Here is a 16,615-nt window from a genome sequence, read left to right as displayed (position 1 = left end):
TCATGAGATCTTTGCAAAAATAAACAGCCCTCTGACCTAGACTAGAAATTCTAATGTGGTTCCTAACTCATACCTTAATAACCTTCCAAATGAATCGAGCTGTGTCCCAAATACTGATACCCGAACAATTGACACAGTCACCTGTATTTGCACAGGTTACACTTGGTCTCCTAGTAAACTGCAGAGATAGAAGCACACTTTAGATCAGGTTTGTGGGTTTCTGTTCTAACAAAGAAGATTTATGCACAGTGACTTGTAACAGGTGAGTTTTTGAGCTTGCCCAGTATCCACAGTCCCCTTTTTATACACAAGACCCAGAAAAGTAGATACTTGAACAATCAGAGACAGGAGAACTTAAAATCTCCAACCTGGACCACTCTAGTGACTCTCAAACAAGAAAGGAGAGAAACGGAGATGCCGCATCCCAGAGCGTGCTACTAGATTCCTAGTGAGTAGAAGAGGGTGAGGTGGTAAATGTCACACAATCATAGCAGAGCCATGCACGGAGAAGGCTTACTGGTCATTAAGATGAGAAAGTCTGCTCTAATTCAGACCAAGCAAATTCTGTGGCCTTGATCCTTTACCAACACTGTCCACAGATCCCCTGGCACCTTTCCTGCGACTGTTGTAATTTATTTGAGTTGTGCTCAGGCCACCACTGCACACAGTGACATTCACAGAGAACAAATATTCTATTTTGCTTTTTGAACACCTTGGGCAGAGAGTTCTGTTTACAGAGAGGACTCATAAATAAGCCGCTGTGGATTGGAGGACTCTGGAAACAGTGTTAAGGAAGAGGACAGCATAAGCTCTGTCCTGTCGTCCTGTCCTCCTGTCCTTCCATCATGTGGAAGAACAGAGAGGCTCAGCTGTGCCTTTTTTCAGCTCTTCTTGCCTTCCTGCCCTTTGCTTCCTTGCTCAATGGAAACTCGTGAGTACCACCAAGGCCCTCTTCCACATCGTCCCTCCTCCAATCAGAAAATATCCATTTCCATTCACAGTTCCTTCCCTTGAAAATCTCCCAAAATTCTTTTTGCTTTTCAATTAACAATTATATATATTTTATCATTATATGACTCTAGGTGATCTTTTTTCCAACTCTAAAGCAACCAGTGTTAAACTGAGGTGTGCCGTGATTCAGAATAGTATTGCTCTTATTACTGAACAAGTAGTATCTCAAATCCCAATCATCAGAGACATTCTCAGATGTTGAAACTATTTAATCACTTTGAAAATAAGCATTTAATTGGGTGGCATCCTTGGTTGGAAATGTGTAGCCTATGGTTTACCCTTCAGATAGATTTAGCTGTCTGGCACATCAGAACCCTGTGGATGTTTGTGTCCTAAAACAATACTCTTGTTAGGATCAAAGACTTTGGATTAAACTACCAATAGAACTTCTTAGTTGATGACCAAAATAACCATATAATTAGGAGTATATTGTTGAGTGATTTTATTTGTATCTGTGATCATAAAAATATATTTACGGTAGTAAAAATGATAAGAAAGCTAGTGATATTTTTTCATACTGTGATATAGCAATGACCAACTAGATTTTGGGGGACAAAAGTCTCTAATTATAGGAAAAGGTAGAGAATGATTCCTACAGATAGCCTTTGACACTTGCTCAAGTGTAACATAGGTGAATTCTACAAGTGTGAATTTCACAGTCACATTATAAATCATCAGTTGAAAAGTACCCCAAAATAAAAACAGGGTATTGAGTTATTTTTACGAATTAAAAATGTTAATGAAAAAATCATGATAAATTTCTATGAAAATAACAATTATTCCTCCTGGATTTTCATTTAAAAAATAGAAACTTTATAGAACTTGCATGCTGGTTGCTTAGTGACAGGAGTACACGCCATTCAAACCTGCCCTGGCAGGTATCACTGCTGAAGCTGATGATTGACAAGCTAATAATTGTCTTGCCACTCTGCTATGTGACAAACTGTGACAACTGTCACACTGTCAACCTGCCATCTCTGACTGTCAAAACATGAATGGTAATGGTGACTGTGTTGAAACTCCAGTTATAGACAATGAGATCAGTCATCAGCTAGCTGGAACCCTTTCCTTTCCAGGAAGTATATGGTGCTGGTCCCTTCCCAGCTCTACACCGAGACCCCTGAGAAAATCTGCCTGCATCTATACCATCTGAATGAGACAGTGACTGTGACAGCTTCCTTGATATCTCAAATGGGAACAAGAAAACTGTTCGATGAGCTTGTGGTTGACAAGGACTTGTTCCACTGTGTTTCCTTCACTGTGAGTACTAAGTACCTGTCCTGATTTGTTTTACATACTTATGCACATGCGTGTGAATATGTACATAAAATACCCATACATATTTCCAAAAAAAGGTTAATCTAAAAATATATCTGTGAACTCAAAACAATAGGAATTTAGAACATTTATCCAAAAAACAAATAGAATACATCATCTCACCCCAAACTGAGAAAGTTCAATACTTGTCCCATTCAATTCCTTCAAAAAAAGCCCACATCCAGAGAAAGAAAGGGTTCTCCAATTCATAGCACTTCCTGGTGCTGAGTTAGGAAACTTTCAAACAGCACTGCATATAATTACTACCACAGTTCATATGCATAATCCTGAGATCCTGAATAAGGGCTGGGGTTCTTCTTCAGGACCTATCTTCAAGACATAATTCCTACCACTGTTAAAACATTACCATTCTCTCTACCTCAGTTTCAGAGTTAGAACTCATTTTCTTTCGTGTCTTAGAGGTAATTTTCAATGAAGAGTATATTTACTCTATAAAAATGACTGTTTTTGTTTTCACATAAACTCTCATTGACTTACATAAATTGACTTTTCTATTCATCCCTTTTTTTCCTGGCAATTTTTTCCCCTCCATGTAATACTTAAACAGAAACTGATGGAGCCTTTATCTCTTTCCTGGGAGGTGGAAGGAGAAAAGTTTAATGAGGTAATATAAGAAGGGCAGAGTGAGATGGTGAAGGGTCTGTGTTCCTGTCATTCTCAGATCCCTAGATTGCCCTCTTTTGAAGAGGAGGAGTCACTCGACATCAACATTGAAGGGGCAAAGCATAAATTCAGCGAAAGGCGTGTGGTGCTTGTGAAGAACAAAGAAAGTGTTGTCTTTGTCCAGACAGATAAGCCCATGTACAAGCCAGGACAGTCAGGTATGAAGCTCCACAGTGGGCAAAGGAATTAATACACCACCCTAAACATGGTGTGAAGAAGGCCTGGGTCTTTGGACCTCACTAGAAAATTCTTTCTCTTTTTCCAGTTAAATTTCGGGTTGTCTCTATGGATAAAAATCTACACCCCCTGAATGAGATGGTGAGTTTTTTACCTATGGTTATTGGTGGGTTCTTCAAGACAAAATGTCACAGCAACATTCTAATTTCCGGCTCCTTCTGAGACATGGGTTAGCCCTTTTTTCTATTCTGTTCCTTTGCCACTTTATAGCCTCAGCTCTTCTACCATTGGCCATCCTATGGCTTCCTTATATGTGACTGTCCTTATTTGGACTCCATTTGACTGGATAAGTATCTCTGGATTGTCTTCATACTCTGTGGAGCCTTATACTGTATAGAACCTTTTAGGTTTTTCAGTCATTTCTTTTCTAGATTCTGTTACCATCCCTCAGAAATCCATTTCTAGTGTGACAGGGATATTTTTCACACAGTCTCTATTATTTTATAACCTCATATTTAACACTTGGGTTCTTCCCTAGTTGAATTCCTCTAAGAATAAAATTGCATTTCAGTCTCTTGTGCTCTGTGCTTAGGCAAGTTGTGTGTATCTGTGTTAAATACTCTCTCCTATGAATAGAAGGTTCTCTGATGAGGGATGAGGGATGCTTCAATCTAGAAACATAAAGATAAATCAGCAACAGTTAGATTAATCCTGTGTCCTCTAGCAGCACAATGATAGTGTGTTCTCACTTGGGGCCTATGATGCATGAAGCTCATGATTCCAAGTGTGTGGGTTTCATCTTGCACAGTGGGACTTAAGTCCAGTCAGACAATGGTTGGTTACTTCCTTGACATTTGTGCCACTATTGCTCCAGTGGTCATGTCTTACCTGGACAGTGGTTCTCCTAGTTTATAGGTTTCATAACTGTATGAGGCTGCTTGTTATCTTCCCCCTTTGATACTATGCATCACACCTTCCAGCTGCATGGAAGCCAGTCCATAGGGGTGATGAATCCCGTCTGTACCAGCTTTACTGTAGAATATGAAATCCTAAATTGGACATATAAATCCCATCCTCACCTCCCAAGACACCGAGATTATTGTGTCATGAGGAAAGAAAAACCGTAAGAGCCACAGGTGAATCCTGTTAGATCCAGAATGCATGCAAGGGAACAATCCCTAACACAGCATGGCAGCTGCACATATGAACTTACAGTTGCATTAGCATACACAAGCATATGCAAAACACTGCCATGGAGAGGGGAGATGGACACGAAGTCCAACCCCTAGCTGAGGAGCTCTTGTTAGGACAGCTAGTGGGGGAAACTCAGTTATCTTTTCAGGGATAGACCCTGCTAAGTCAACCATCCTCCAGTGGAAGTCCACATGTCCAAGAATATATGGGTATGCAGCACAAATTGGACTTAATGGATAGAAAAAAGGAGAGAACACTAATCAGGTACGTAGGGAAGGGAAGTAAATCCGGAAGGGATGAAAATCATTAGAAAATACTGTAAAAAATCTCAAACAAAAACTTAAAAATTAAACAAAATCAATCCACTTTTACTTAATTTGTTCTTTACAAAAAGCAAATTACAATAGACACAATTTTTTGGAGACTCTAAAAGTTCTACTTATCCCAATAATCTGTTGTATAATTTTTATCAAGTATATATTTTTCTTTTTTCTGATTTATTCTTCTTTCTTCCAAAACATCCTGACCATAGCCTCCCTTCCCCCTGCTCCTCCTAGTCTCCCCACAACCTTCCCTTTGCTCCAAATCAATTTTTCTTCAGAAAAAATAGCCCTCCCAGTGTTATCAACTGAATATGGCAAAACAAGATACAATACGTCTAGGTACAAACCCTCATATAAAGGCTGGGCAAGACAACCCAGTATGGGATAAGGGGTCCCAAGAGCAGGCAAAAGAGTCAAAGACTCCAAGTCCCACTGTTAGGACCCCCACAAACACCCTGAACTAAACCAGCACTGCATGCAGAGAAACTAGCACAGAGCCCAGAGGGGTCTGTCTGCTTTAGACATTAAATTTTGTAATCTCCATATCATAAATGCTCAGGGTGGGTCTTTGAGAACATCAGAGAAATCTTACTGATGATGTCCCTCAAAGTTCTGTTTGTGAGTTCCAATCTATTGAGTGATTCGTATGACTCAGAATTCTAGAAAATATACTGAAAATTCTCTATGGTGGTGAATAGGCTTACACTTGACTTTCTTACTGGACATTAAGTTCATTAAATTTTGGCTGAAACTCCCATCCTAGGGCCTACTTTATAAATCTATTGGATTTGCTGTGTGGGTGACATTTTTAAATCAGTGGTTCTTATCCTTCCTAATACTGCCACCCTGTGAGGCAGTTCATGTTGTGATAGCCCCCAACCACATTTTGTTATATTTGTTGCTACTTCATAAACATAATTTTGATACTGCTATGAATGGTAATGTAAATAATTTTGGAAACAGTTTTGCCAAAGGGGTTGTGACCTGCTGTTCTAACCTAATGTTGTTTTCCTTGTGTTTCAGTTTCCTCTGGCTTACATTGAGGTAAGAAATTTAAATGTTTCATAATCAATCTGATAAAAGTAACCTGATGTTGGAATGTTGTTGAACTTCTATGGGTCAGCAGCCCTCTGCCATTTGAGATAATGAGTTTGCTATTTCCCACTTCACTTTTATTTCTTCTTTCCCCAAAGGAATATAACTGAGTCCCCAAGTGCTTCCATCACCAGCACAGTGATCCTAGAAGCGTTGTTATACTTAACACTATATTAACTTAGAAAATTTACACCCTCATTCACAGGATCCGAAAATGAACCGAATTATGCAGTGGCAGGACATTAAGACAGAGAATGGGCTTAAGCAACTGTCCTTCAGCCTGTCAGCAGAGCCCATTCAGGGCCCCTACAAGATAGTGATTCTCAAACAGTCAGGAGTGAAGGAAGAGCATTCCTTCACCGTCATGGAATTCGGTATGGATTGGGAAAACCAAAAAGAGAAAGTGGGTGTCATAGGTTTCTGGTTATCATAGAATGAACTACTTTGGGTTTTAGGCTGGGTTTCATCTGACTCTAGCTAAGGCTATCCATCTCCAACTTCCAGAAAGTCCTGGGATTTTTCAGAACCAAATTACTGGTGTTCTTGTTTGTTTGTTTAATCAAGTAGATACCCCTGTGGTTTGCAAGAAGTGATATAGCACATAACCACTCAACATTCTAACTTTATTGGGGGTGAGGACATTGCCTTAATAATGTGAAATCTCCATTTCTGGACAGAGAATGATAGTTTAGGCAACAAGACAACACATTTCACATCTCCTCTCTGAGCATCTCCTCTCTCTCCCATTAGTGCTTCCCCTAGATTTGGTGTCTGACGTTGAAGGTCCCAAACGCATCTCTGTATGCGATGAAATAATCAATGTGACTGCCTGTGCGACGTGAGTTACCTGCTTCTGTCCTTCTTTCCTTAAGAATGAACTCGGACACAGAAGATCCCTGGAATAATGCCTCATTTTAGAATATGTAGAAATGCTACACTTGTGTCCTTCCCCGACTAGAACATTTCCCCTGTGGTGTTCATGTGTCCTTTACTGCTCTGCATCAATCGCTGTGCAATCATTCGCTGTGTGCATTGCTGATATCAATGGATAAAATCAATTGTTTGAGGCAGTAAAGAGCTCCTGCCTTTGGAGACAGGAAGGGACCCAATAAGATCCACTGACCCATGTGAAGAGAACATAAGCACTAAGTCAAGGCATCTCCCTGCCTTCTTATGGTCTGACAGAAAGAGCAGAGAGACAAGAGCTTCCTGTCTGCCTCCCCCTCAAACCACTGCCACCCAAGTTTAACCTTAGACATCTCAGCCTTCTGCTTGCATTTCTGGACCTGATAAATGAGGGCCTTGCACTATAACCAATAAAAGTTCTATTTAAGTCTAGAACCATAAAGAAGGAACTTGCAGTATGTGCCTCAATCAAACAGAAGACACACACCCCAGCCTACATTGGCTTGTCATTCCAGTGAACCAGCTCAAAAACTAAACCATAGGACAAAGGCCAAGGACTGAGGAGGTGCGTTAGGTTCTGAGTCATTTCCCATCCTCCCCACTCATTTCAGCCCCATCATCTAGTAGCTGAGGATCCTGGTTTGGTGACTTAATCTTTTACCACAAAAAGGAGAAAACCAGGTCTTCCTAGGTTCTTAATAGAGCTAAGAACCTATGCTTTTTTGTTTATTAATTAATTTATTTATTTACATTGCAAATTTTTAGCATACGCACTTAGAAGGTGTCAGGAGGCAATGGTGGTCTGTGTTTGTGCCCATTATGAAACCATACAGTCTCAGTGAGAAGACAATGGGTCTCCACTTTAGAAAGACCCTGGGTCTCTGTGACTTTATCTTGTGACAGATATACCTATGGGAAGCCTGTCCCAGGACATGTAAAGATAAGACTTTGCCATGGAAATCCAACCTTTAGCTCTGAGACAAAGTCTGCATGCAAAGAAGAGGACTCCAAGGTGAGTGAATCTGTTCAAAGGCCTTTTTTAAATATCTAAGGTTAACCAACAGAAAAGCACTCAGCAAAGATCAGAGGAAACACATAGCCAGATGTTGACAGAGGATGTTCTGGGAACTTGGACTGTAGCTCAGGGATGGAACAGTAGCCCAGGCATGTGTGCAATGCCCAGAAGACCACACTGACAGAAGTGATAACCCTCGGACCCACCACTGTTAAAGACACATTTCCACAACTTTACTTGGCCACTAAAATTTATTTTGAGCACATATTCATTGTGAAATAGTAGGTTTACAACATTTCCATACTTGAGTGTCATGTCTTTTAACTATATTCCCCTGTCCCATTGCCACCTATGTTCTCTTGGGTCCTCATTCTTATGTGTCCTCTTCTCTTCCTAGGTAACCTCCACTACTTTTGTGCCTTGTAGACTATTCTTTGAAGGTGCATTTTAAGAAGCACATATAAAATATAAATAATTGTTCAAAACAATAGCCTTCTTTACAATATATTCATTCATGCACATCATGTAACTGATTACCTACCTCAGTGCTTATCTGATTCTCTCCTTCCTTCCTCCCGCCAGACCCTTCCTCCTCCCAAATGGAACCACTGTTTTGCTGTCTTCTGGTTCTGTTTTGTTTTACCTCCCATAGGAGAGAAAGCATGCACTGTTGTGTGTCAGAGTTTGGTATATTTTGTAAAAGGTGGTCATCTCCATACCCTTAACATTCTCCTATTTGGTTTTGATTATCAGTTTATCTGGTGGACTCTCTTGTCTGTGACTCGTTTAAATGGCAAGCCATGCATGGGAACACATTTTAGTATGCTGACATAGATTCCTTTTGTAGATTCCTGACAGCTGATCATATGGTACCTTGACCTCTTGTTTTCTGAGGATCTTCTAGACTGACTTGGGTAGTGGCTGTACTAGGTTGTAGCCTCACCCACAATGTACGAGATGGGTAGGGCATGAGGCTCTTCTGCTGACCTGCTCACCTTAAGCATTAGGGAAAACAGGAATGTTAAACACAAGCTTGTCTCCTCAACAAAGGACACAAGGCCACACCTGAACTATTACAGATTCTTCCTTTCTAGACTTTTATCCTGAGCAGTTTCTTGGTCAGGTCAATAAAACCCATTGTTATGGGAGATGCCATTTGTATTTTACCCACATGTTGTCTGTAGAGCCAAGCAACTCCTGACTCCCACAGACTTTTACATTTATCTTAGTCATTCTCAGCAGCTGTTGGTTACCTGTAGCTCTTGATCTAGGAGTGGGGTTTGTGAAATTTCCCCTTTCCACCACATTGGCAGGTTAACTTGTTTTACCATTATTTATATCTTCTTCGGGCAACCACATTGTTGAGATTTTTATGGGTGTCTTTCCCTGTTGTGTCTGAAGGACACTATTTTTGCGACAGGCATTCTGGTCTTTTACAATCTTCTGACTCTTGTTCTATGATTTTCCCTGATCCTTCAATGAAGGGTTATGTTGGAGATGCATTGTTGGGGATGGGTAATCCTAGGCAATTCTGCATTTTGATGGGTTGTGCATCTCTATAAAGGTCTCCATCTCTTGAAAAATAAGGTTCTTTGATGAGGTGAGACCCACATGCATCTGTAAGGACAAGATTTTAGATACAGTAAAGGACTACATTGATTAAGGAAAATGGCAGTAGTAGGCTGCTCTCTACAGAGTCCATGTGACTGTTGAAGTTATCCATTTCTTCTTAGTTTAACATTTGTATTTTGGATGAATGTAGAAATCTGTCCACTTTTAAGTTTTCTAAATTAATTCGGTATAGGTTTTTGAAGTATTCCCTTACAATAGTCCAAATCTCTATAATGTCTGTATAATATTACCCTGCACATTTCTGATTCTATTGATTTGGGTCATTTTCTTTCTTTCGTTTGGTTAATTGTTCCAAAGATTAGTCTTGATCTTATCTTCTTAAATAACTCTCTCCTTCTTTGTATTCTTTCTTTCTGCTCCACTAGTTTCTGCTCTGGTTTTTATTATTTCTTACTATCTGCCAATACAGAATTTGATTGATCTTTCTTTTTTTCTGAATCCTTGATGTATATCAAGCCATTTATTTGTGTTAAATCTTTTCCTTCTTTTAAGCAGCACTCAGAGCTAGTTATGTCTCTCTTGCTTTGAATACCTTCAATAGACTTTTGTGTCATGTTTTTATTTTCATTTAATTCCAGGATTTAAATTTTTTTCTTGAGTTCTTTGATTCACTCATTATTAGATAGTGTGTTGTTTGATTTTCATGAATGCATGCAATTTTTTAACTCCTTGTGCTGTTGATTTTAAGCTTTATTGCATTGTGGTCAGATAGGGTGCACTGGGTCATTTTAATTTTTCTGTATTTTTCAGACTTTCTTTGTTTCTCACTGCATCATCTATTGTGGAGAAAATTCCTTTCACTACTTCAAAGAATAATTATACTTTAGTGTTTCGGTGGAAAGTTCTATAAATATCTGTTAGGGCAAAATGATAAATTGGTTTTATTTAATTCTGATGATTCTGCCTTATTTTTTTGTCCAGATGCCCTATTGGAGAAATTAGGGTGCAGAAATCAACTATAACCACTGAATTGTGTTTCATCTGTGTCTTGAAATCACATGGTATGCTTTTTATGAAAGCGTGTGTGCTAGACCTTGGTTCATCTATGTTTAGAATTGTAGTGTCTTTCAGTTAATTTTTCACTTTATCAGAATAAAGTGTCCCTCTTTATCTCATCTAATTAATTTTTGCTTGAAATCAGTTTGTTCAGATATTATAATAGCAATGCCTGCTTGCTTTCTGGTTATTTGCTTTGAATACTTTTCCAATCCCTTCACTCAAAGTGGTGTTTATCTTTGAAGATAAAGTGAGTTTCTTGAAACAACAAAAAGACTGATTTTGTTTCTTAAACCATTCAAGTGTCCTATGCCTTTTGATTGGAGAATTGTTGCCATTAATATTTAAAGTTATCACTGAAAGGTGCTTGTTGATTTCTGTCATTTTACTTTTGGTGCTATTTGTGTTTAATTCTATTTTATGTTTCAATAATTATAGTTTCATTTGTTTTCTTCCTGTAGTCTGTTAGCTTTGCTTCTTCCCCTCTTCTTTCAATATTCCTGTCCTTTCAATATTCTCAGTAGAGCTGGTTTTGTTGGACATGAATTCTGTTAGCCTGTTTATAGCCTTACAATTTTTTCAGTTTAGGAACTTCTTGAGCCTTGTCAGTTGTCTATGTCCTGAGCTTTATAAGTCTTGTTTATGTCCTGAGTCTCAGTAGCCTCCTTCCATATGGAAAGATTAAATTCAGATGAAATTTCTACATAACACCCTAACAATTATTATTATTTGGCCAGATGATCAATTTAATGAGTGTGTAGTAGTAAAATCACCCATTATTATTGTACCAGGACCCATCTATCCTTTGCTTAGTAGTGTTTCTATTATGAATTGTGACGCACTGACATGTTTACTCAGTAATTGGGGGTAGGTATTCCTTTCACTAATAGGTAGTGACTATTTTATTCCTTGTAACTAAATTTGGACTAGTCAATTCTATCATATATGAGTATTGATATTTCTGTTTCTTCTCAACTTGGATTTTCTTGATCTATCCCTTCCTACCCTTTCATTTTTGATGTGTGTGTGTTCTTTGGAGTCTAATTAGCTAGCCTTTTATTTTTTTTGCCACAAGGTGTGTTTTATTTTCATCAATCATATAGATAATTTTTTACATCACAGGGCAAACTGAGTGCCTGGGTGGGTTCAGAGTGTAGCTTGTGGCTTGTGCCTATCCATCTTCCCCACCAGAATGGGGTCTCAGAAATGATGAGGTGAGGTGGAGAAATTCTGCTAGGCTTGGAGGAAATTTTACTCTTCTTTTCCTGTTGAATGGTCTTTTGGTTGGCTGGTGTTCTTCTCATGCTCTTCGGTTTTCTCCAGTGTGGTCTTATTGAAGCTGGCAATTTCCCCCATGGATAACTTGCCTGCCATTTTCTTAGAACTCTTGGAATCTTGCTCTGAGCTCATGCTCCAGTTGCTCCCACTCACATTTCTGCAGCAAAGGATGTAGCCTGTGTCTCTTAATTAAAGACTTAAAATCATTTATACTTAGAGTTTCTGTTGATAATTACATGTTCATTCCTATGACTATTGGATGATATTTATCTTTTATCTCTTATCTGTTGCTGATTTATTGTCTTGTTCTGAATTGATAGCATTCAGATCTGTCTCTGCTTGCTTAAATCCTCTGTGAGATCACTAGTCATTTCCAAGACTACACTATTATTTGTCCAGCATTATGACAATTTGCATATCCTAGGATTCAGTTAGTGAAGATCTGTGCCTCTTTGTACATATCATGTTTCCCTGTTTGTTCATGTTTCCTGTATTTCATTTTTTATTAAAGTATGTATTTACTCTATATCCTGTTCACAGCTTCCCCTCCTTCCTCACCTCCCAGACCCTCCTTCTCACCTCCTCTCACCCCTCCTCCCTTTCTCCTCAGAAAAGGGATGGCTTCCCATGCATATCAACCAGCCTTGGCATACCAAGTTGCAGTAAGACTGGGCACATCTTCTATTGAGGTTGGACAGACAAGGCAGTGCAGAAAGGAGAAAGGGATCCAGACAAACTGCCACAACAGCAGAAAACCAAAGTTGTTAGAGCAATGCAATTTAAATGATGTAAAGTTTACTACTATGTCAACAATAATTGTAACAATGAAAATGGTACAAAAAATAAGCTGTGAAACTAAACTTTAATTAAGAACAAAATAATGATCCAGGCAACTCTTATCTTTCACAGTTCAGAATAATGTCAATTCTTTCCTATGAAGGCTATTCTCATTCACCGATCCACAGAATGGCAGCTTCTAAGCACCATTTCATTCTGGAAATGGATTTCAGTTTACTTTCTGCCACTAGGTATCAAGCCATCAGGTTCATGTCTGCTAGTAAAAAGTACCATTGAGCTACATCCATACCTGTGGTTGCTATTTTAATAATAGAAAGTAATTATTAAGTTCTAATGGCATGTAAGTTAAGTGTTCTGCATGTTATAATTGTGATATTGTATTATACTTAATATTCCTTAATAGATGTATTAAGTACTAAGTGGATACTTAGAATACAATCACTGTGTTTATGGATGACCAAGCCAAGGCAGCATTGTGACTGGTCATGCTCACACAGCAGCACAGTGTTTAGGCTGAGTCCCAGGCTTAGAACCAGAAGACCATGCACTAAGCACTCTCTTTCTGATAGAAGCCCTCGTGTGTGGGTTTCAGTAGACCATCAACCTGACCAGTGTGCCATGTCACCTTGCTTTTATCTTAAATATCAGCTAGACAACAACGGCTGCAGCACACAAGAAGTGAACATCACTGAGTTCCAATTAAAGGAAAATTACCGCAAAGTGCACCAGGCTTTCCATGTGAATGCAACTGTTACAGAAGAAGGGACAGGTATGTGAGTAAGAATATAGAAGATGGCGCTGTGAAAACTGATACATTTTCACATTGAGATGGTAGTTCTGAGAATGCAGAAAGCAAACAACTCTCTAACCAGGTTGGGCCTTCAATGTCATCACTAATTTCTTCCTCAGGGTCAGAGTTCAGTGGATCTGGAAGAATTGAAGTCGAAAGAACCAGAAACAAATTCCTATTTCTGAAAGCAGATTCGCACTTCAGACACGGGATCCCATTCTTTGTGAAGGTAAGGTGCTTTGTGGTTCATAGGTGGCAGAGCTGTAAAAGGTGCTTCAAGGCTGTTCTGCCAATGTTAAGTGTTTTTGACATCATGGGTTGCAAGACTAGAAGCGCCAGCTTAGTGGTGGAGTTTGTATTTCACATGGCCAAGCACATGAGTTCAATTCCCAGAACTAAAGTGAAGACTAGGAAAGTTTATCAAGAGGCTCCAAATCTCAAACCTATGCAGCAGAGTTTTCATTTATAACTGCTGCACCTGAAAACCTTAAACCCCAGAGTATCACCGTGTTTCAATGGTGAAGCAGCATGAGCTACATATTCATAACACACTCATGCTCGCTGGTAGCCTCTGCTCCCTCACGAGTTGTTCTTTTCATCCTGTAAAACACTGCAAGTACTTGTTGTGTCAGAGCATGTACTTGCAGTGTTTTACAGGATGGGCTCATTGATGGTCCCTTGTGAATAATAGGAAAATAGGAAGCATCTAAAAGCATCTGTTATGAAATTAAGAGTATGATACCTTCAGTCTCTGTACTTTCACAACATAGCTGGTTCTGCAGGTATAGATTTTCAGAAACGAATTTTTGTAGACTGAATTAGTGGTTGCATCTTTGGAATCTTTGTATAATACTGAAACAGGGGTTTCTCTTCCGTGTCATCTACCCATGCCTAGACTCTACTTTTCTTCCTTGTTCAATTTAGGTCCGCCTAGTGGATATCAAGGGAGATCCTATCCCAAATGAGCAAGTCTTCATCAAAGCACAAGAAGCTGGCTACACCAATGCTACTACCACTGATCAGCATGGCTTGGCCAAGTTCTCCATAGATACCAGCGGCATCTCACGATATATCCTCAATATCAAAGTAAGTCAGAAATGAGGAGGACATAAGATACAAGGTGAAACTTTGCAACAGTTTGAAATTAATAATGTTTAGTTTAATGAATAAAATTCCATGCCAAACTCTTATTTTAAGGCAAAACATAAAAAGTTTCTGACCATTAATAAAAGTATGAGCATATATTTTGAACACATTTTAAACACGGTATTTTTCATAGTCTCTTTTACTGTGTGTTTTAAATAAGTCAAGTTGGGACCTTCAAGCAAAAATGATTAAAAGTCCATTTTTTTCTACTTAGTGAAGGATATTTGTTGTGTATCCTCAAATTCATTACCCAAGTATGTTGTGCCCATTTTATCAAACAAGAGATACTTATTGTGTCACTGAATGTTACTGACATTACGCTAGTTCCTGCTTGAGGTGCACAAAGTCGGTGTGGGGAGAGGAGAAAGAGAGATTCAACACTTTCTAGAAATGCAATTTGGAAATAGGAAAACTCTAGAGATCTGCAATCTGCAGTCAGCTGGAATTTGACAGAGTTCTCCCTGTATATCATAGCTTAGTCAGATATGTCACAAAGGGGAGCCATTCGAAGAGAAGCTCACTATCTGACTTTCCAGGAGAGGTCTCTGAAGACCCTGAGGCCTTACATCTCTAATCCCAATAGTCTTTGCCCCAGTTGTCTCAGCATGTACCTCTCTGAGAACCCCTGTGGGGACAGGAATGCCAGCGGTGACTCACACACATCTCTGGCTGCAAATTTAAATGGTGGAACTCATATTCTATCTTATAGAAAGAAGCTGAAAAACATGTCCCTTTGCAAACAGCAGATGGACCCTAGAGATAGGATGGAGTGTGCATTTCGATGGAGGAGGGAAAGAGTAGTGTGACACTCACTTGTAGGCCAGCCAGTGTCACATTACTCAGATAGTTTTGGTTTGGAGGTTTTCTCCAAGCCCAGACATTCGGAGTCACATACCGGATAAGACACCAAACATTATTATCTCCAGTCCTCCACCACAACACCTGTCCATGCAGTCACACACGCTCATGTGGACTGAGCGGGTTCTTCTCTTGTATGGAGAAACTCCATCAGAATTGGTTTATTTGGCTTGATTTAACCACATGTAGCTCACTTTGTCATTTAACATCTCCCCCACAGAAACACATACATAGACTCAGTGACCAGAAGTCAGTCCTGCAGGACAGCAGACATTGTCTTAGTTCAGTTAATGACTTAGGCAGGTGCGCTCATCCCTCTGATTGCCCATCTGCCTTGAGCGGCTTCACTGCGTCCCAGATTGCACAAGGCTCACTACTGTTTAGTCTTCTCCTCGGATTCCTGGTGACCCTAGAAATGGATCCTTAGGGAAAGAGCCATGTCTTCCTAAGTGATGAAAATTTGTTTTCTTTTTTTCCTTCATGATCCTATTTCAGATTTTCCAATCTTCTCTTTCTCTTCCTTTGAATTTGACATGTCAATGTTTTGTTTTGTTCTTTACTTAGGGTAGAAACTATCAGGCTTCATTATGGCATTTCATATATTTTGTCATTTAATCCTCCTCTCCCAATGATCCCTCCATCCCCCAAATTGCTACTCCCCTACTCATATACTTCAGCTCCCAAGAGTCTTCCTTCCACGTCCACATAACGGAGTGCAGACTCCTCTTGTGTTCTTCCCTGATTTTCTTTCTCCTTCTTCAGTCCTTGTTTCCTTTCTCTCTGATCTTAATCCTTTTTTTCTTTTTCTCAGACTTCCTTTACTGCTGCTTGAGTAATAAAGTTTACCTCTATTTTTTGACTTAACATTTAACTGGACATTGTGTTTTCCACTTTCTATGCATTGGAATTTGGGGTAGAGTGGCTATTTTTAATTGTTTTTTAATTACATCCATACATGTGATTTACTTTGTTGTTGATGGATTTATTGAAATCTCCTCGATATTCTAGGGGTTTGTTGGAGTTAAAGCCTTTGAAAAAGAGCCACTCATGATAAAAATATCCTTATAATAGCAGGTGCTCTATAGCCATCACTAGAGATTTATAAATTGCAACATCAAAATAGAAGAAATCTGAAAATAAGAGCTTTGTCCCAAAGCTCTTATTTTTTCCAATAACTGAACTCAAAGCTATAGAAGCACATGAAATGTTACACAAATAATTTCATAGTTCTAATTTTTAAAATTATTAATGACAAAATTGGACACTTATACAACACCTAACACACACACAGACACAGACACAGACACACACACACACACACACACACACACACACACACACACACAGTCACACAGACTGCCAAGTGGAGTAAAGAAGAGACTATAGATTTTGTCC

The 16,615-nt window shown here is 39.2% G+C and overlaps 1 protein-coding gene across 1 annotated transcript in view; it reads left to right on the top strand.

Moving 5' to 3' along the window:
• The first annotated feature begins 845 nt into the window (after positions 1-845).
• Positions 846-16,615, top strand: part of LOC116903890 (murinoglobulin-1-like) — a 59,484-nt gene continuing 43,714 nt past the window's right edge. The window contains 11 exon segments of the mRNA XM_032906651.1: positions 846-931; positions 2,088-2,271; positions 3,011-3,170; positions 3,278-3,330; positions 5,730-5,750; positions 6,007-6,175; positions 6,552-6,639; positions 7,611-7,719; positions 13,075-13,195; positions 13,336-13,445; positions 14,141-14,302. Coding sequence (XP_032762542.1) covers positions 846-931; positions 2,088-2,271; positions 3,011-3,170; positions 3,278-3,330; positions 5,730-5,750; positions 6,007-6,175; positions 6,552-6,639; positions 7,611-7,719; positions 13,075-13,195; positions 13,336-13,445; positions 14,141-14,302 — 1,263 coding nt within the window.

Source organism: Rattus rattus, chromosome 6, assembly GCF_011064425.1.
Source record: "Rattus rattus isolate New Zealand chromosome 6, Rrattus_CSIRO_v1, whole genome shotgun sequence".
NCBI lineage: Eukaryota > Metazoa > Chordata > Mammalia > Rodentia > Muridae > Rattus > Rattus rattus.
This window is presented reverse-complemented; position numbering and strand designations above follow the sequence as displayed.